Source organism: Anastrepha obliqua, chromosome 5 (assembly GCF_027943255.1).
Source record: "Anastrepha obliqua isolate idAnaObli1 chromosome 5, idAnaObli1_1.0, whole genome shotgun sequence".
NCBI classification, from domain to species: Eukaryota; Metazoa; Arthropoda; class Insecta; order Diptera; family Tephritidae; genus Anastrepha; species Anastrepha obliqua.
In genome coordinates, this window is record NC_072896.1 from 83,720,602 (window position 1) to 83,741,780 (window position 21,179).

At 41.7% G+C, this 21,179-nt stretch overlaps 1 protein-coding gene across 1 annotated transcript in view; it reads left to right on the forward strand.

Annotated features, from left to right (window-relative positions):
* Positions 1–4,550: 4,550 nt before the first annotated feature.
* LOC129249482 (mucin-4) overlaps positions 4,551–21,179 on the forward strand; it is a 37,888-nt gene continuing 21,259 nt past the window's right edge. The window contains exons 1-6 of the mRNA XM_054889326.1: positions 4,551–5,137; positions 8,068–8,264; positions 8,616–11,768; positions 12,986–13,649; positions 16,036–16,082; positions 16,798–17,316. Coding sequence (XP_054745301.1) covers positions 4,760–5,137; positions 8,068–8,264; positions 8,616–11,768; positions 12,986–13,649; positions 16,036–16,082; positions 16,798–17,316 — 4,958 coding nt within the window. The 5' untranslated portion in view covers positions 4,551–4,759. The remainder of the gene's footprint in view (positions 5,138–8,067; positions 8,265–8,615; positions 11,769–12,985; positions 13,650–16,035; positions 16,083–16,797; positions 17,317–21,179) is intronic.

The following is a 21,179-nucleotide window of genomic DNA, read 5'->3' on the forward strand; positions in this document are numbered from 1 at the left end:
CGCGCCAATGGCAACGGGTGAAGCATTAAATGTTTGTTGACGGTTTCGGCAGCTCGTCCGTGCCACAGCAGCCTCAGCTGGTTTTTTGCATCTCCTGCTTAAGTGTTGGCCTCGCTTCTTGGTGATTGAAGTGATTGCTGGTGTCTTCTTCGCTTTTGTGGATGTGTCGGTTTGTTGTTGCTTTTGTTGCTTCGAACAACATTTTTTCGTTTATGCTTGGGTTACTTTGTAACAGCTTTACATGTTTCGGTGTGAACTTTGTTCGGATATTTTTATTGCGAGCCAGTTTGCCAAGTCAGTTGCGCTCATTTGTCTAACTTTTTTCGACGTTAACGTTGTATTTGTTTTTAACGTTGTTTTTGTTTGTATGCGCTTGTATATTTTTATTCTGCTGCTTTTTTTATAGTTGCTCTATGTTGACACAAAAGGTTCCTTGCTGTGTGTATGATTGTTATTTTGGTTGCGGCATCGGTATTTGCCGAATTGACCTTAGCGAAAATGTCAGACAAAGAATTTTTTACGATTTGATGCACCTCAAAAATTGGATTTGCTTCTATTAAACTGCTGAAAGAGCTCAAGAAATGAAAATATACTGAAGCAAGTTTAATAGAGGCATACAAATTTAGCATTCGAAGATGCGCTAAGTTCAATCGAAAGACAAAATCACGCGCTATAACCCATAGCAGAATGCCTCAACAGTTGCAGAAAAAAATAGGCAGGCTTAAAAAATACACCTGCAATAACTTCCCTGTTGCCTCGTAAATTAGCAAACATTCTATTCTAACGTTCAGTGGGTTTACGGTACCAAGAGGCAGATGCCAGGAATATCTCCTCCTATGCAGAATACGACCGGATGAGTGGATCACTGCCGACTGCAAACTAAATAAGTCCTGCCCAATTTAACAAAAAGAGAGACTCCTCATTCTTCGCCAAATATCGCGAAATCAGCATTGCTTATATAGGTCCACTTCACGTTAAGTTCGCGGTCGAAGCTCATCGTAACAATGAAACACCAAGTGAGAGAAAAAGATTTTTCGGTAGGGACTGCCTCTCATCAAGTATTGGCAAATTTATGAGTTTATCTCTGACATTAAAATGTATAAAATAAATATTTGCCGCGTACACTTCAGTTAGGCGTTTAACCGAGGTCCTGCCCCTATTTGTAGTGTACGTCTGATGTTGTTCCTCAAATAATTTGTTATGAGGAGCTTTTTCATGGCAGAAATGCACTCGGAGGTTTGGCATTAGCTACCGAGCTGCGACCGCTATTAGAATCAATTTTTTTCATATTGGTGTTTCACGGAGATTCGAACCGACTTTATCCAAATTTCGAATGGTAGTCACGCGCCACCCATTCGGCTATGGCAGCCGCAACTTACTCACGGGTGACATACTTCTCTGAAAAACCATGTGTGCTTCGGAGACGACATAAAATTCGAGGATCATACTTTTTGACATACATCTTAACTTCCGTCTATCGCGACATCCTTTATTCGTTTTCGAGTTTTCCGAACCATAGATAGCCTTGTAGTTTGGTGAATATATCTAATACTTTAGTGCACTGAAGCGGCCTATTCGGGGAATACCCTGCCTCATTCGGATATCTAGACCCGACTCGGGAATGTGCATGTATGCTCTCAGTTAAGAAGCAAAATACTATGCTCAGCAAGCAGTTCCTGTTGGGGTGCAACCTTAGGAACCACCCTTACCAACACTTGTTGGAGATTGAAGCATCTTAAAGGCACATGAGGAGACATCTCCATTACTCGACTGACGAGAACCCTTACCATACTCGACAATCACTGAGCCTCTCAATACACCGGCAGACCATAAATAACATTCGTCGAAAGTCCCTCACTACTTTTATGAACTCTCGCTCCCGGAATGCCGTCGTCAGCGTCTTACCGCCATTTATTGCAAACGAAGATCCTCAGCTGCACCGTCAGACCCGCGTTACTTTAGCCCAATTACGTGTCGGATACTGTAGCAGGTTAAACTCCTCCAGAAACGACCCTCAACATATGTCCGACATATGAAGGCACCACGTACGGGTCCACTTAAGCCGACTCACCTAACATCCCTTTCCCTTTGGGTAAACCTCGTCGAAACAGCACGTTTGCTGGGCCTAATATTAGATGACATGGACGATGACGACTGACAATTTTTGTGTTAGAACCTAGAGCAATAGGCTATCATGTTTCGGGCAGCCAAAGAAGTCATTCAATCTTTTCCCTCAGCGAACGTTTAGTCCTGATACCAAAGATCCTATTCTCATCCAGCCTGGCGTTGAAATCCTCAAGCATGATTTTTAAGAACCTTTCCTAAGTGTGCTCTAAGTGGCTCATCCATTCTTTAGTGCGCTTTAAGTGCTTATAGAAGCAATATTTGGTGGTGCCGTGCTTCTCTTCCCTTGGACGTGGGCATAAATGTTGGTGGAGATGTTGATACGGATTGTAGTGAGGCCCACGTTCGTCGGAGTAAACGAAGATACATGCTGTTGAAGTCTCCCTCCCGCCACAAATATATGATTTTACTGAATTTCTTCACTTCTACACGCGAGTTGAGTAGTCGCCGTAGGCCCTATAGTCTACTTACCATTTCTCATGCTCCACCTCCTCTTTGCGAGGAAACCAACCACGCATGTAAGGTGCATTCTCTCTAATCATAGTCTGTAAAACGTTGCGTGGGGTCGTCAATGAAAAAGCCATACCGGACCTTTGTTTAGTTTTTCATTAGAAGTTGGTCTTCCAAGCCAAACATGCATCCAGCGCGTTGAAATGTTTCTTTTAAAGACGGGAATTTCTTGCCCTGAGACACATCGCCTCTGTTAACCGCATGACTAATAGTTGCATCACTTACGAAGATAGGATCTTGCTCCTATTTACCGCTGGACACACGAATACATCCCTAACCTTGTTACGTGGTTACGACGAAGACAGGGATAAGTGGATTACTTCCTCTCTTTCATGCTAAGCGGGCACGACTGTTTCCAGTGTTATCTGCATAGGTTTAGTCTCCCTGCTTTACCAAACTGTTCAACCTACCCAGAAGAGTTTAAAGACGCTCAACACTTACTCTTCTACTGTCCCAGGTTCGCAAGAGAAAGTGAAGAGTTAGCCACGATCTTTGGAAGACAGCCAAATGACACAAATTTAAGTGGCAGTATGGCCAACTCAAAACATTTCTGGGATGCTAAATGCAAGTTTGTCAAGCAAGTGTTGTGTACGCTACGCAAGCAGGATGAAGAAAAGCGAACAAGAGAGCTGTTTCAGCAGCGGCACAACCGAGCTTGAAAACAACAGCTGAATTAAACAAGAGATAGTGTACCAAAGGAGATTGATTCAGATGTGCCGACGACAATTACAGACGCTTGAGTTAATGACTCATACGCAGACAAGATGGTAACGCACATGACAGTGTCGCACCCTTTCGAAGCTCTCTCTGCTTCATAACGAAAGTAATGTAGACCATCAGCGACGTAGGTGGTTGATAGACACAACCACGGCTCCACCCTCGGTGTAATGCAAATGCGGTGCTGGGGTGGAGGTCAGCCAAAGAGAGGAGGTTTGTTTTAGTGTGCGCATGCCCCCCCTTTCCCAAGACAAAAATAAATAGTGGAAGTACCCTGCGGACACTGGTGAGCGCTTAAGGGAAATACGTCGGAGCGGCTCCAACAGTGTTTGACTTCTCACTCAGCTCGCTCCCAAAGTGATATTTGATTGCTACGCAGAGAATATTTGCGCGAAGTCAAAGGTTATGAGCTGCCTAAATCGTAAGTGAAAGATTCTTTGCTGAAAACTTACAAATGAACGGCAATCACCTCCGAAGCATCTTTTTATTTTTTTTTGTTTTCGGTTGCTCTACGGACTAATTAGTTTGTAAAACTCGATCAAGAGCTTAAGCTTACAGCGAATTCAACTATCGCTGTTCTATATTCGTGGCCGTAGCATTGCAGTCTTAGTTGCCTCGCATGTCAACGCCAACGTTGCCAGCCAAATGAAAAAAGTCAACTATGTTTGAACGGCGATCGCCAATGTTGACCTTTTCAACAACTGGAGTGCACCGTTGAAATAGACAATGACATGTGAACATACACTAACCTCTGAAACATATTTTCACACACACACATACACACACCGGGCATGGAATTTTGTATTTAAATACTAATATGGAGCTCGAATCTTCCATCAAGATGCACGACAAATAAGCATAAAAACACAACAAAAAATTAATTTATTACTGCGTCTACCATAAATGGATTGTTGTTCGCTGCACTTTGTGTGAAGGTCAAGCTGCACATTAACGGCTTAAGCTTTTGATTTGTTGGCGACAAACTGTAAACTGCCACTAAGCTACTCTGCTACTCCATTCCAGAAAATGAATTACAATTAGCATTAAATCAATTAAAGACGTACTGCACTCATAAAATTTATTTATATTCTTAAACATATCTACATATTTTCATGTGTCGTTTTATTGCTTTTGTTTATCGAAAACTTACAACAATCATTGTGCTAACAATTTGCGCCCACTCTCTTCCATTTCAGCTACCACTGTGCTGGCGCAGTCGCAGCAGAAACGTTCATCGCGCATCACCAGCTCGCGCAGCTTCGGCACCAATGTCAAAGCGTCCGCCTCGAATGGTGTTAATTTCGATTGCCCCGAAGAGTTTGGCTACTATCCACATCCAACCGATTGCACACAGTACTACGTGTGTGTGTTTGGTGGCGCATTGCTCGAGAGCTGCACCGGCGGTTTGATGTACTCGCATGAGCTACAAACCTGTGATTGGCCACGAAATGTGGGTTGCGAAGTTGTGGACAGCAGCGCAGCAGCCATAGGCAGCACTGGCAGCGGTAGCACACGCTCGGGTAAGCAACATTCACAGCAGCAACAACAGCAGCAGCAGCAGTCAATTAACAGTCAGCATGTGCCAAGTCGCATACGGTTCGGTTCGGCCTTCAGCAGTGCGGCGGGGACTACACCGGCTCCCAAGGCGACAGTGCCACCACAGTATCATCGTCAGCCGCCGCAGGTCATACAGGCGCAGGTGCAGTCGTTGCCACAGCATGCGGGTACGGTGATTGGAACGCGTGGACAGCCTAAGCCATTCGATACACAGGAGGATATTGCTAAGGTGAGTGACTCAGCGTAATTTCGTGGGTAGAGTAATTAAGTTTAATTTTGACAAATTAACAAATTTATTGTTATTATTTATTAACTTTTATATGCAATACCAAAACTAAGTGGAAACGTTACGAGTAGCAGCTGCTAGGGTCTGTTAATAAATTTGTTTTTAACTTAGTGGACTTACTAAAATCTTCATATTTCTACTAAACTCTTTTTCAGCTCGTCTCATCTGATCTATATACAAAACTCAGTAATTAATTTAAATTTATTTACTATTACATTTATTATTGTTTTCAAATTTAAAATTAGGTGGCATCGCCACACAAAAATATTTTTGATAAAATCTTTTTAAGCACCTCTCGTCTGTTTTAAATATTAGGTGCGCAATTAAGTTCTCGCTGTTTTTTTGATGAAAATACAACTTTATTCTGAAAAAATGGTTACAAGTCAATCATTGAAAGTATTGCCCATCGCTGACTACTACTTTTTCCCATCCTTCTGGTTGATCTCGTATACCGTCACAGTTTCATTTTTTCTTTTGAGGCTATCCACGGATCAAGCCATTTTTTGATGTCTTCATATGAATGGAACTGCTGGTCAGCTAGACCATGTGCCATCGATCGGAACAGGTGATAATTGGACGGCGCAATATCTGGAGAATATGGCAGGTGGGGTGGGATTTCAGTGCTTCCAGGTAGGTTTTAACGGGTTTGGCAACTTTAGGCCGAGCGTTGTCATGCTGTAGAACTACATTTTTATGGCTCTCCGCGTATTGCGGCCGCTTCTGGCGCAGTGCTCGGCTCAATCGCATCAATTGAAGTCGATACCGATCCCCAGTGATGGTTTCGCTTTACAGTTCATAATAAATAACACCAAGTTGGTCCCACCAAATACATAGCATAACCTTCGCAGCCTGAAAATTCGGCTGAGGCGACGACGTAGAAGCAGGATCGGACAGTCCCCATGACTTTCATTTCTTTGGATTGCTGTAATGAATCCATTTTTATCACCCGTCACGATGCGATGAAGAAACCCCTTCCTTTTTGCCTTTAGCACACACTGCTGGCGGCATCTATTGACAAACAGTGGGAACTTAGTTGCGCATCTAATAACTCAGTAATAAATTAAAATTCATCTTAAATCATTTAATCATTTTTTAAATCATTTTCATAAAAGTCATTTTTAAACTAAAATTTTCCATTTACTTTTGAAAACTTTTCGTTTGAAAATCATTTTATAATATTTAATTTTATTTCATGTTACATTTTATAATTGAATTCTATTTTACGAGGCAACACCACTCGAATATATTGCTGCTAAAAACTTTTTGAGCCCTACTAGTCTCATTTACATAACTCAGTATTTAATTGAAATTTATTTTAGGCTTAGAATTGAAAATTAGGTGGCAACACCATACAAAATTATTTTTAAACTAAATTTTCCCATTTTCTTTTCAAAACTTTTCATTTAATACCCATTTTTTTATGCTTAATTTTATGTCATGTTAAATTTTGTAATTACATGGCAACGCCACTTGAAAAAAAAAATTTCATAACTTGTTTTTTAAAGCACCTCTCGTCTGATTTATATAACTCAGTAATGAATTCAAGTTTATTTTAAGCTTTATTTTCGAATTGAAAATTAGTTGGCAACGACCTTTTTACTAAAACCGTATGTTACTAAAATCTTTATACTTTAACATTCTTGTTAAAATACTTTTAAGCACCTCTCTTGAACAATTTTCGTTTAATAACCATTTTCTTATACTTAATTTTATTTTATGTTAAATTTTGTAATTAAATTCTGTTTTACGTGGTAACGCTACTCGAAAAATTTGTTTGATAAAATCTATTTAATAAAGCACCACTCGTCTGATTTATAAAACTCATTAGTTAATTTAAATTTATTTTAAACTTTATTTTCGAATGCAAAATTAGGTGGCATCACCAAATAAAACTATTTTTAAAATTTAAGTTTTTCTCTTTCATATGAACACTTTTCGTTTGATTATGTTCGTTTTTTTCTAATATTAAATTTTACGTTATGTTAAATTCTATTTTATGTGGCAACACCATTTTTCATATATCAAATATTTTAAATTCAACATTTTGTTAAACACTTCTCTTGCACGCCCTTCATATTAGCATTTAATTTGGCTTGGCTTAAAAATCTAAATTTGCAATAAAATTTGAATAGCAATGTTAAAAATGCTTTTAGATTTCGTTAAACTAAAGTTTTTTCCAAATTATATTTTGTAACTTAGCCTCCCATTTGGCGAAGCAACGTCAGCTTAAAATATTTTTTAATCTTTTTTTTCAAAAACTCCTGTCTGACATCTCTATCTTAGTATTTTAGTACTGAGTCGTTTAATGTGCCATTATTGTAAAAACTAGGTGGCAACACTATGAATAGTATGTTTTTGGAATAAGGTTTACTTAAGTGTGTGGATATCAATTGTTGTCATATTTGTTTATATTTTTATTAAATTAATGTTTTTGAATTGAAAAGGGGTGGCAACGCTCTGCTAAAAACATTATTTTTTGCTTAAGTTGTCTGATACCAAGAGGCTTCCAAATAAATTGAAAATATTAAAACCAGTCTAGTATTTGAGAAGTTATGCGCTTTTCTAAAAAAATTTAGTACACATCGCTCCTTTGCTGGAAGAACATCGTAAATAAAAAAATCAAAACTTCCACAAAACAAATGCTTCAAAACTTTGAATTTGCTATACCACCCTTAATAAAAGTAACGATACATTTACATCTAACGAAATACTGTTAACAATTTGAATAAAAGAAGGGCTGCTTATTATTTCTGCAGGCTTATCAAAAGAATTTGTTTCGGATTATCCCCCTCTTGCAGCAGATAAGCGATGTGTAGAATTTTGCGTTATTTTTAATTATAATTAACGTTTTTTTTTTTGTTTTATTCATGCAGCTTTACGCCGACGCGCATGATTCACTGCCTCCCGTCGAAGAGGAGGAGAGCGACCGTCAGCAGCGCGTATATCGTGGCCAACCGAGCACCGTCAGCCAGGTGCAGCGCGATCGTGACGGCATCATACATCAGGCCAGCATCAATGCCATACCGAATCATGGTAAAATCGGTTCCTACACTTTTGGCTCCCAATTTAGGTAAGTGGTCGTTGTAGGCTCCTTAACAGCCGCTTCTGCTTCTTAGCTGAACTAAACTGTACTGAACTGAATTCATCTGTCATTCAATTTAATGCGCTTTTTTATTCATATTTAATGCTTAATCAATCTTCTTTCAATTGCTATTTTCAAATTAATCGAACATTCGAAACTACTCAAAAATCAATTTACATAATCGCAAATGAAATTTTCTCAACTCATAACTGCATTTACTATTGCACTACGACTCTGAACTCGACGAAATGATAAACGCTAAACGCTTTCGCACCTATGACCTAAAAAATTATTGGAAAATGACCGCAAAATAATACCGCTAACTTGTGACAAATGAAGTCGAAACCACATAGACCTCAACTTAAGCAACAACGATCTTGATATCGATAATTTAGTTGAAGCAAACGATTTGAGTAATATTGACTGGGAAGTGTATGGAGTGTTGAACAGAGACTTGGGCAGCGAACAGATGGCGCACAAACGCGTCAAACGGGACTTGAGTTATCAAAACAATGACAACACCAAAATCGTATACAACATCGGTGAGATTTTAAAGACTGATAAAAACCCAAAGACATTAGGCGAACCGCCCGCACTGGAGTATAATACTGGCGAAATTTTAAAGACTGAGGCACACCAAAGGACGCTAGAAAGACCAAAGATCGTTGCTTACCTAAAGGCTGACGAAAAACAACTGGAAACATTGAAGGTTATGACACCACTTGAGCACCTTGACGAAGTCAAATACGCGCAATCCAAAGTAGACAACAAACCCGAACAAGACTTTCCGCACAACGAAGACGCGACTGTCGAAAACTCAAGTGCGGAGCACGCACAAACAGTTTCGGAATCTGAAGAAAATATGCAAGACTCTGTGATGGAAATTGTAACGAAGATCTTAGAAGAACTAAGAGGCAGCGCAGAGCCTATCGAGAAAAATGGTGCCGAAAAGGAATTGATGCAAGCAAATGGTACGTCCACTGAGGCCGCCACCAGCAGCAAACTCATTAATGAGGTCAACACTCACGGCGACATCAATGCAACCACTGTAAGTCAAATACCTGAGTCAGCTGCAGATCCTATTTTGGAGACACTTAACAATATTGCTGCGCTACTCGATATGGACTACGATACCGATGCAAATGACACGACAGCCGCGCAATCGCGCCAACGTGGCACACGCCAATTGCGTCAATATTTCAATGGACGTGCGCGCTATGAAATACAAAATGTGCCCGGCACACATTATCGCTCCCTTGATGCTGGGCCCTATCAACAGCAACAATCGAGTTATAGCTTTGGCCAATACAATCCATATTTATCGCCACCCACAACCTCGGCCAACTACAACCAACTGAGTCCGGGGTATCAAGTGTTTCCCCAGCAGCAGCAGCGTCTGCAGTCATTTGGTGGCCAAAAGCAGAAATTCAGCTATATGGCAGCATTGAATCCGCCACCGCCACCGCCTCCACAAGCATTGATTGAAGATGACTTCCGCCCTATGGCGGCGAATTATTATCGCACCACCACCACGCTGCGCCCCTCAACTTCACCCAAGCGTCCGAATCTCTTTAATAATCCCGAATTGATACCTTACATTTTGCAGTCACTGCGCGAGTACCAGGAGCAGCGCAAGAAGTTGCAGCGAGAGAACTACCAATACTTTCACTTAGAGAATCAGTCAACAGCGGTTGCAGATGGTAACGGTGGAGCGTTGCACACTACCACGGTGCCACAAACGTCATACTACCAGACAACCAAGACGCCATTTAAGAGCACATCCAACTCCCATTTCGCACAGTTCAGCACAATGGGTGGCTTCTACAACAACCAGCCCAGTAGTCAGCAGCAAGCGGAGTTAAATGATTACAAGTCCACCGCAAAGTATCCCTCCAAACTGGTCTCGCAATACAGCATAGTTGACAATTATATACCCACTACGACTGAGGGAAACTATTTCAAGTACAATGTTTTGGCCAACCAAAAAAATAAGAGCTACTACAGCACAAGTAAGCCCTCAATTCACGAAAACGTGTTCCAATCGGGTCCAACCGTGACCAGATACACGACAACGCCACCACCCACGTCGAATATTGACATAGTCTCAGCACCCAACTTAACACCTTTCTACCCCACAACGACAACTAAACTGCCAAAATACAATACATTCTCGAGGTATCCCTCCGATACGCTTACGTTCGCAAACAACTCAGCACAAATGCCGGAATCCTATCAGGTTTTCAGCAAGGTGCATACCACAACTATCTCACCGCAGTTGAAGCTCTCCAGACCCAACAGCTCAACACTTAGCAGCACGCACACACCTCAGGCCTCCCGTAAGCCCGCTTTGACTTTGCAATTCAACATGCCCGAGTTCGTTGCAAGTCTGCAATCGTCCGATTTGACTAATATGAATCCGCAAGTGGTGAATATGATCAAATATTTTAAGCAGCTAAATACGCCACACGCAAGACGTAAGCCAGTCGGCACGAGTGTCAAAACAAATCCGGGCACTAATCCCGTGGAACCGTACGAAGAGCAGATCGAAGCTACAACCGAGCAGAACCGGCAGCGACCAACGGTGGCGCCAACGAAGCGTCCGGTGAAGGGTTACGAAGACTTTCTGAAGAGCATACCGAATCAAGCGCACAGATTCAATGCACACAGTATACAACAGGGTAAACCATTTACAAGCACCACCAGCACGGCGGCACCCGATTACTATGATGAATACGAAGAAGAAGAGGAGCCGCTAGGTACCGACACCGATGATGACATAATGCCACCCTCGCAAATGCCACCTTATATGCCTATGTCGGAGACCATGGCACCACCACGGCCACAATTTATGCCACCTACACCCACGACAGTGGTCGGCAACCAGCCCGCGAAATCCAATTTCCAGACGGGCTTCTTTGAGGCGACCACCACACGTGGCCCGTTTGCTAACGTGCAATTCCAACAATTCTATCAAACAGCAACGAACAATCAGGGTACGAAGCAAAATAATCAGATACCCTCGTTCATAAACTTCCCCAGCGACATATTCCAAGAGATCAAGCAACGTCTGCCACCAAAACCGCAATTGGGTTCGACTGCACCGACTTTGACAAATAATTTGAACAATATACGCATGACGACCGTTAGGACGACAACGACGCAAACACCACATACAACATCAACAACTGCCGCGACAACCAGCACAATGGCAGAAACAACAACAACAGCAACAACACAGCGCATGCGCTACACGGTGCGTCCGAATCGCCACCGCGGTCAAAGTAAGTGGCAAACCAGCGGCGGCAGCAACAAAGAGCTGAACAACGTTGTGCAGGGTACCAACAGCAACAATAACGGCAGCAAAAGCAACAAAACTGATTTTGGTACGCAAAGTTTTCGCAAGCGGCCCGCAGCCACGCCGGCGTCCTCAGCATTGGGTTCGCTGCAATTGAACGTTAACATGCACTTGGACGCCGCGGACAATGGACAAAGGTATACTTCAAGAGAATCAACAACAAAATGAATGAGTATACATATAAACACAATTTTGCTGCGGTTGAGAAATGTGCGCTTGTTGCGTGCGCAATTATGTTGTTGTGTCCTTGAAGCCACAGCAACGCTAGACTGGTTGACAAACAAATTCATAGCCACTACAGTGGCAAAGGTCGCATTTGAGCGTTTGGGGGCGTAGAGTGCGACAAATATGAATGAATGTGCCAAACCGGCAAGCTAAACACTAAGACTCCAGCGGTGAGTCTGCCTGTTTGGCGCTGCAAGGCTCATAAATTGTTGCTACTTTCCCCAGTATCGCTCCCAGCGATAAAGCAAGACATACGCGCACACTCAACCAACACTCTACCGAATGTAAATCTGTAAATAACTGTTTATACATATTTGTACCTACTTACTTACTCAATTACTTGCGGTGCAACGTACGGTGTCGCCCAAACAATGAACGTTTTACCTACATACATACTTTACTACATTTTACTACTAAATGTCACTAATACCTACCAAATGTACATACAAACGGTTTTACGGTGCTCTTGTAACAGTACAATTTTTAAAAGAGTAAAAAGAAAAAGAGTCTCGAAAAATCCAAACCGTTCAACTTGACTAAATGTGGACCCAAACGTCAAAATTCCATACCGACTCTGTTCTCACCTCAGTGCCTGCACTCATCCTTTCACCTTTGCTGTAAATCTTCCAAATCTCTCTATTACCTATACTCGTATATACTCACTTTGCATGCTCCACAAATAAGTATAAATATATGCGCCCGCCTCTCTCTCTCTCACAAGCACCGACACACACTCACACCATCTCTCAAACTCCGTTCATCGATTAACCCAGCTGTGCAGCTCTCCACTTGTTCTTAGTCGTTATTTTATAGCTAATCCGAAAATAATCGATTTCTTTTCGTTCTCATATTCTCTTTTGTAAATATACTTACATATATACTTACTTATACTATATATTATGCCATCCCCATTGGTCTACTTACACAACAAAAACTACTCGATTATTACATAACATCGTTTTGTATTTGTAAATATTTATATATTAATAATAAACCGCTAATTCATCAATCTACAAAACAAAAACAAACACAAATTCACGGTGTACAATCAACAATCAATCAAAACAAAACAAACTAAAAAAAAAAATCAACAAAAAAAAAACAAAAATATGCATCACACTCATCGCAGACCCGAATCATCATCGCCATCATCACCACAATCGCAACCGCCGGCCAGTCATTATGTACAGCAACAACGTCAGCCGACTGGCGTGATTGTGGAGGCGATACCATCCATACAAAATCAAAATCTCAATCACAATCAGAATCAGAATTTGCAAAATCGTAATTATTATAACACATCGGCATTATTAAATCATGCGGGCTATGAGTCACAAGCAAACATACACCACCAACATCAATTGCATCAACAGCAACAGGCTGAACAGCAACAGCAAATTGCGTTGCAACATCAACAGCAACAGCAGCAACAACAACAGCAGCAACAGCAACAAGCACCGCAACAATCCAACCAGGAGCAAAGCTCCTATGAACAATATTATTCAGTTTATGATGATGATCTTGATTTGTATAGGGATATAGAATATCAGCAACAGCAGGAGCAACAGCAGCAACAGCAACAACAACAGCAGCCACAGCAACAATATCAGCCACAGCAGCCTTTGCGCCAACAACCCGTCCAACAATCGACCTATCGGCCATTGGAGATTCTGACAACACCAGCGCCTCAGGCACCCTTACGAGAGACTTATAAGCAACAGGAGAAGCCTGCGTACAACGATCAACAATCATTGATTTATAATACAGACTACGACGAGGATCTGATTGCACAGGTGAGTGAAATAAAAACATTTACTGCATAGAAATATTTTTCGATCAAATTAGTAAAAAAATAGAAATGTAAGCAATATTTGAAAATAAATCACGGTATCTCGAGGTGAGCCACACATTGTATACCAGTCCACTGCCTCATTTATCTCTTCCAAAAAAAGCCGTTTACACCCGATACACTATCTTCCTTTAATCTTGACCTGCAATATGAGTTTTAGTAGCTCATATTTCGGATTATAGCAGTTCTTCTTCAGAACCAAAAAAGAGCCTCTCCTCCGAGGCTTCGTTTTATTATTCATTGGGAAAGGATTTTGACGTGGTATGTCCCAAACCCAGCGTACAACCAGATATCGTAGTTGATTCGTCTTCTCACCTTAGCTCGCTCTCAAACGGATGTTCGGGAGCTGCGCAGAGAATACTTGGGCGAAGCGCAGCAGTTGGTGCATGCTGAAAAATCGTCCTGGCCATTACCAAATGAATGGTAATCAGGTATTTTCCTCACACACGGAACCATCTTTCTCCTCTTCTTGATTGTCGCGATAACCACTTACACGATTTTTGCCGAGTTTAACAAAGCGCGCCACTCATTTCTTTCTCGTGCTAACCGGCGCCAGTTGAAGACACCAAGTGAAGCCAAGTCCTTCTCCACCTAATCTTTCCAAAGCTGACGAGACTACCAGCGGTACCGCCTCAAATACTTTCAAGGCCGAAGTGTAGCCATTGTATCCATTTGGACGACATGACTCAGCCAACGTAGACACTGGATCTTTATTCACTGCGCTAGGTCTATTTCCTCGTAAAGCTCGTACAGGTCATCGTTCCATCGCCTGTGATATTCGCCGTTGCCAACGTGCAACGATCAAAAAATCTTCCGCTGAATCTTTCTCTCAAACACTCCAAGCGATGCCTTATCGGATATTTCCATTGTTCAAGCTTCTGCGCCATACGCTAGGACGCTAGGATGACAGAACGTACTTCGTTTTGTCCTCGTTCACCACCAGACCCAATCGCTTTGCCTCTTTGCCGATGATGTCAATTTCATCGGCATACGCCAACAATTGTGCGCTCTTATAAAATATTCTGTCTGAGCGATTAAGTTCTGCGACTCGTGCGGTCCTCTCCAACATCAAGTTAAAGAAGTCACACGACAGCGAGTCACCCTATCTGAAACTTGCAGAATGCAGCTTTGAAGTAGACAAAAAAATATTGTGTGTCCTTTCATGTGTCTTTTCCAAGATTTGGCGTATTGTTAATATTTGGTCGATGGTAGACTTTCCAGGTCTAAAGCCGCACTGATAAGGTCCAATCAGTTGGTTGATGGTGGGCATCAGCCTTTCTCACAATACGCTCGCTAGAACCTTATAGGCGATATTTAGAAGACTAATCCTGCGGCATCGCGTACAGATTGCAGTATCACGCTTCTTGTGGACTGGGCAGAGCACACTTAACTTCCAATCGTCATATTTTGCTTAGGAGCTGATGCATGCACTTTACCATCTCCTCGCCGCCGTGTTTGAATAGCTCAGCCGGCAGTCCGTCGGCGCACGCGGCTTTGTTGCTCTTTAGCCGCGTTATCGCCATTCTCACCTCGTCATGGTCGGGCAAGGGAACAACGGTCCCGTCCTCAACAATTGGGGTATCGGGATCTTCACATTCTCTGCGACATGGGCAGTTGTCACAGGTTTGAAAAGTGTTGCCTCCATAATTCAAGCATGCTCTGTATGTCAATCACCAGATCGCCGTCTTTGGTCTTACAGGAAAACGCCTCGGTTTTGAAAACTTCTGTAAGCCGCCGAATTTTCTGGTAGAAAGTTGCGCCCGTTCGCAGCGTCGCTCTATAGGCAGCATCTTTTCTTTCTGCGGCAGCTTGAAATTTCTCGTCGTATCAACTGTTTTTTCGGGTTCGCAGTAATCCGATTTCTTCTTTGGCGGCGGTACGTAGAGAGCGATAAATGTTGTTCCATTACTCGTGCATGCCGGTTTGTTGGGCAGTACTCTCTAAGAGCAGGAGTGAGAGTCGAGTGGTGCATCTTCTGGTTGTCTGTTGTGATTGCAGCATTTCGATGTCGAACATCCTTTGCGTAGGAAGAAGAAGTACTTTTTTTGCTGCACAGAGGCATGTGCGCAGTTTGGCTGCAACAAGGTAATGATCCGAGTCGATGTTGGGTCCTCGGATCGTAGGTACATCCAAAACACTAGAAGCGTGTCTTCCATCTATCGCAGCATGATCGATCTGGTTTCGCGTTTATCCATCAGGAGACACCCACGTAGCTTGTATATTTTTGAGTGCAAATTATATTTATTTTTGATATTCTTACATAAATTTACTTTTGAATTTACAAAAATCCACATTAACTTTTCCAAACCTCAATATTCCTCTTCCGACAGATCGAACAAGATAATGTGTATGATCAGCCAACACGTCCGCCATTGCGGTAAGTACACCACTGCTTTCTTGCACAAGTCATTCACAAAAACAACAACAAATAACCATTAAAAGGCATTAAAAACGTTTTTTGTTTCTTAACCAAAGCATTTAATTTATGATTAACAACTTAACCGACTTACATAGCGAGAGCTGCCTGTCATATACATACATAAATACGTACAAGCATAAGTATAATAAATTATTCCAAGTTTATAACTGCAAGTATGTACCCATAAGCCCATATACATGCCCAGGTTTACAAATATGATCAGATACATACAATTTTCTTCACCCGAAAATGTTTAGGTCGGCGAAAAATCATTTTGCAACGTAAAACCAAAGCATTTAAATTCATAAACCATCCCAAAAATTACAAGTTGACCCTCACAGGTAAAGCCTGAAGCAGAGGTAATACTCGCACTAAATACTAAAAGTATACCCCCGGGGTATGTTTTGAAGGGCTAAACAATGTAGGTCTCACAAATCACACAATAACATCAACAACAGCAACCACAACAACAAGCACAAGCACCCTCTCATCCACATGCACAACTACATACAAGTATTTATGAGAACATCAAAATTTTTGTTTCCTAGTTTTTATTTTATTCAACTCAAAATTGATCATTGCCTGCATTACAATACCGTTCCAAAATTTTTGCTCTACTCTACTTTAACTTTGAAAAAATTCAATACACACACACATACAAAATATGAAACAGTGAGCGCGTCACCATTGAAACACTACCACCATCAACAACGCCCCGCCCACTGCGACAGCCAGCAATTGATGACGCGCCCATATATGAGTCCGCCTACGAGAATAGCGCCGAACTATATGATGATGTGCCATCGTATGGTCTAAATAACGATCGTGCCCTATACGAACAGCCCGCACGGTACACGACCTACGCACCCAAGCTGGTACCCACACAAGATTTTGACGAATATAATGTGGTCGGTTCGACACTCTACGATCAGGATGTTAAAAAAATATTCAATCCCACTGCAACAAACTTTGTTGAACTACCAACGAGTAGAGGAGTCGCAAAACCGGCACGTGGTGGCGTTACCAAAGCCACTACAAACGCACAACGTCGAAACCCCACAACAACGACGACCACAACGACGACGACGACTTCTACGCCAAGGACAGTGGCGCGTACCACGGTGACACCACCTAGAAGCACCACACAAATAGTGCGCACCACGCAGCCGGCTACAGCAACGAAATCGATAAGGTATAGTCAGTCTTTGCCACGCTAATCGCGTCAGTAAATATTCTCTACTCGCACGCACATCATCCATGCTAAGGGAACTTTCTGCAGAAATGCATTCATTCGAAAAAGCGTTAGATTCTTTGAATCATTTTAAGTAACTGCGTTTAGACATTGCGTGATGTTTTTGGCTTTTGTTTTAGTTAATTGATTGGATAATTGAATTATTGACAACACCCACAATCATCAGCGCAGCCATTCACCCAGCTATCGCCAATGCATATCTACTTAGTTATACATACACACGCAAGCATACATACATACATACATCAATACAAGCAAGCAGAAATTTTTGTATTCTGTGATTTTGTTAGATCTAATTTAATTTGTGGTTTTACTCGTTAGTGAATAAAAATCATTTCCATGCGAACATTCATAGTTTTTCATGTGGGACTGTAGCTGCTCATCTGAAACGCACACAATTAAAACACACACAGACGTATACATTTCACTTTCAAACATCATGAACATGTTAATAATTACAGCTGCATTAGAGAGTAGCCAGGAAAGCGAGTATTATGTGAGACCAAAAATCAAAAAAGCAGTCCGTGCTTCGAAGGCTCCTTCAAGAATTAAATGACGGATAAGAAATGCCTTAGAAAAGCTTTCGCTAGACTAGTAACTAAAATTCTTTTGTGGAAATTCAGACGCTACCTCGCCACCTTCTATGTTAGGTAACTCGCAAGTACTGATTGAAATTTGAAAAAGGCGTGCCAAGAAGCACCAAGCGAATGGTAACTGTTACAGACTAAAAAAGCCAATGTATTCGAAGCTCTGGAAAGTAAAAGGGGTGATAGTCAAGGAGAGAAATGACAAAGAGAAAGAGATAGAATTGAGTAGAGTCAGAGACAGAGACAGAGATAGCTAATACTGCACGAATTTTCCAGATTCTCTGGAATGTAAAAGAGTTGATAGTCAAGGAGGAAAGGCGAGAAGTGACAGAGAGAAAGAGATAGGATGGAATAGAGACAGAGATAGCTTCTTTTTTTTTCAGGACAAACTAGCCAGTACAGCACTCAGACAACGTTAAGTGCATTGTATTGCACTCAGGTTCTCTTTTTAATCTTCTTCCTGAGTGGATCTTGTGGTGCCAAGGAGCCAAGGTGGTCGCTTCTTAACACAACAGTGACAAAGACTTTAAGCCTGATTCGAGCGAAGTCCGGGCAGACGTACAGAAAGTGGTCCGCTGTCTCATGGATGATGGCTAGTCCTTTGAAAATTTTCCATTTACTTTGGCAAATCTGAAAATATCCTTCAGTTTAAGATAACGAATTTTACTCATTCTCATGACATCGGAACCCAAAATTAACCTTATTCTAGCAAAGATAGGGCACTCACAAAGGAAATGCTCAGTGCTATCTGCATCCTCTATGCAAGCCAGGCAAATCGGGTCCTCAATGACTCCAATGGTGGTCAAATGCTGTTGTTGTGTCCTGTAATAGTACCGATCATCAATCGAGCGTTTTTTCTACCAAGTTTCGACAGTTTTCTGTTCGGGCTTGTCACAAGACACGTTGCAGTTCTGTAGCGCTCTAGACTGAGCCATCGTTCTTTATGTAAATTGCAAACATAATCGCTGATCCAATTCATGATTTCTATAGAACTGAATCCGATTATTGGCTCTGGTCCTTGGGAGGTAAACGCTGATCCGCAGTTGGCCAGTTGTTGGAGTTCTTCTTAATTTTAGTCGCATATTTTTCTATCAAAAAGTGACCTGAAATTTAGTTGAAAACAACTATTACGTTAGTCTGCTACTCCAACTCCTACTGATTTTTTTATTTCTAGACCATTTTGCATGAGCTTCTATCAGCCTATGTCCAGAGAAACTAGTGCCAGGCCTAACTATGCTAGAGTATTTGAGAAGCGCGCCAATCCGTGTTTTCTCTAAAGGGTGTTTTTTTAGAGGTTAGGTTTTCAAGACAATTTAGCTTTATTATAAAGATAAGGGTTTGCCATTATGTTTTAAAAAGGATTTCGGGCAAGTGGTCGCCGCGGCTGGCTCGAATAAATTCCAGCCGAGAGGCCCAATTTTTGACCACTTTTTGCAGCAATTGTGGCCGTATGTCAGCAATAACGCGTCGAATATTCTCTTCCAAGGCATCAATCGTCTCGGGCTTATCTGCGTAGACAAACGACTTCACATAGCCCCACAAGAAATAGTCCAGCGGTGTTATATCGCACGATCTTGGAGACCACGCCACAGGTCCACGGCACGAGATAATGCGCTCACCAAAAGTTTCCTTCAATAAATCGATTGTTGCGTTGGCTGTATGGCATGTAGCACCGTCTTGTTGGAACCAAAGGTCGTCCACATAAACATCGTCCAATTCAGGCACGAAAAAGTCATTAATCATGGCTCTATAGCGCTCTCCATTGACTGTAACATTATGGCCGGCTTCATTTTTAAAGAAATATGGACCAATGATTCCCTCTGCCCATAGAGCACACCAAACAGTGACTTTTTGAGAATGTAACGGCGTCTCAGCAATGGCTTGTGGATTATGTTCACTCCAAATGCGACAATTTTGCTTATTGACATACCCATGCAACCAAAAGTGAGCTTCATCGCTGAACAAAAACCTTTATTTTCGAACCGCGCGAACCGAACCATTATTTTCATAATAAATTTGCACGATTTGCAAACGTTGTTCAGGTGTAAGTCTATTCATTATGAAATGGCAAACCAAACTGAGCATAAATCAAGTGACAGCTGTCAAAAAGACCATCTACGAAAAAAGTAGTGCCAACTTGAAAACCTAACCTCTAAAAAAAACACCCTTTATTATAAATTGACTTGATAGTCACTCAGTTAACTTTTGTTAATAGTGATGGATTATTCTCGGGATGACTCAGATTCACTTTCAATCATTAGCTGTCTTGAAAGACTACGAAGGCTTGCTTGATTATCCCAATACACTTCCTTAAGATGCTTCGCTTCTTAAACTATGGAAAATATCTGTCCCAATTGCCACAGAATCCATTACTGTTTATCCATCCAAAACTAATTTGGAATTTTATAAGCATTCTGAGCAGCTGGTGGCTCCCATTCGGTAGAGCTCGGGTTCACAACTCACTATGGACATGAAGCATCAAATTCGATCGACCCTAGACAGACAATAGCAAACCACTGAGTATTACTTTCATAAAAAAAGCTTCTAATAAAAACCACATTTCATTCAGTGGCGGCGAAAAAGTGTAGGCCCGTCCATTTGAGAAGCAACAGCAAGACTCAAGCGCAAAAACGGAAGAGCAGTAGGAGCTTGGCCAGACATCTAACCGTTTGTTTCGCATATTTTTCTGCTATTTCTTTCTTTATTTCTATTGAGATAGGCTACTATATAGTGTACGACACCATATACCTTCGCCAATGGCTTTAGTCATTCCTTAGTGAAAAGAAAAGGGACTTGCATGGTGACACGTTTCATTTCCACGTTAGCAGCAGGTCCTTCGATTTTAAAAGCTTCCATTCATTCATGGTGAGTACAGGGCTGCTTATCTAGAATATTTTCATACTCTCAGCGGACTCTTTGGGTGTAGACGGAATTCAAACCCTCGCCTTCGTTCGGGAAAAGATATGATCTCTATCACAGTTTGGCGGCAGGATATTCCTCACCTACTTCCAAGATGACAGCTTTGTACAGTTCTGCCGATCTGTTATCGCGCCACAGGCTATAATTTTGATATGATCCTGATCCCCCCATATCTTCACAACTTGGTTGCCGTTCAGATAACTTTACTTTCGGCCATTTACTGCCACTACTACTGGTTACAGCGCTTCCTTTGCCCTACCCCCGTCGCAAGCGGTCAAAAGTTGGCTAACGACATTT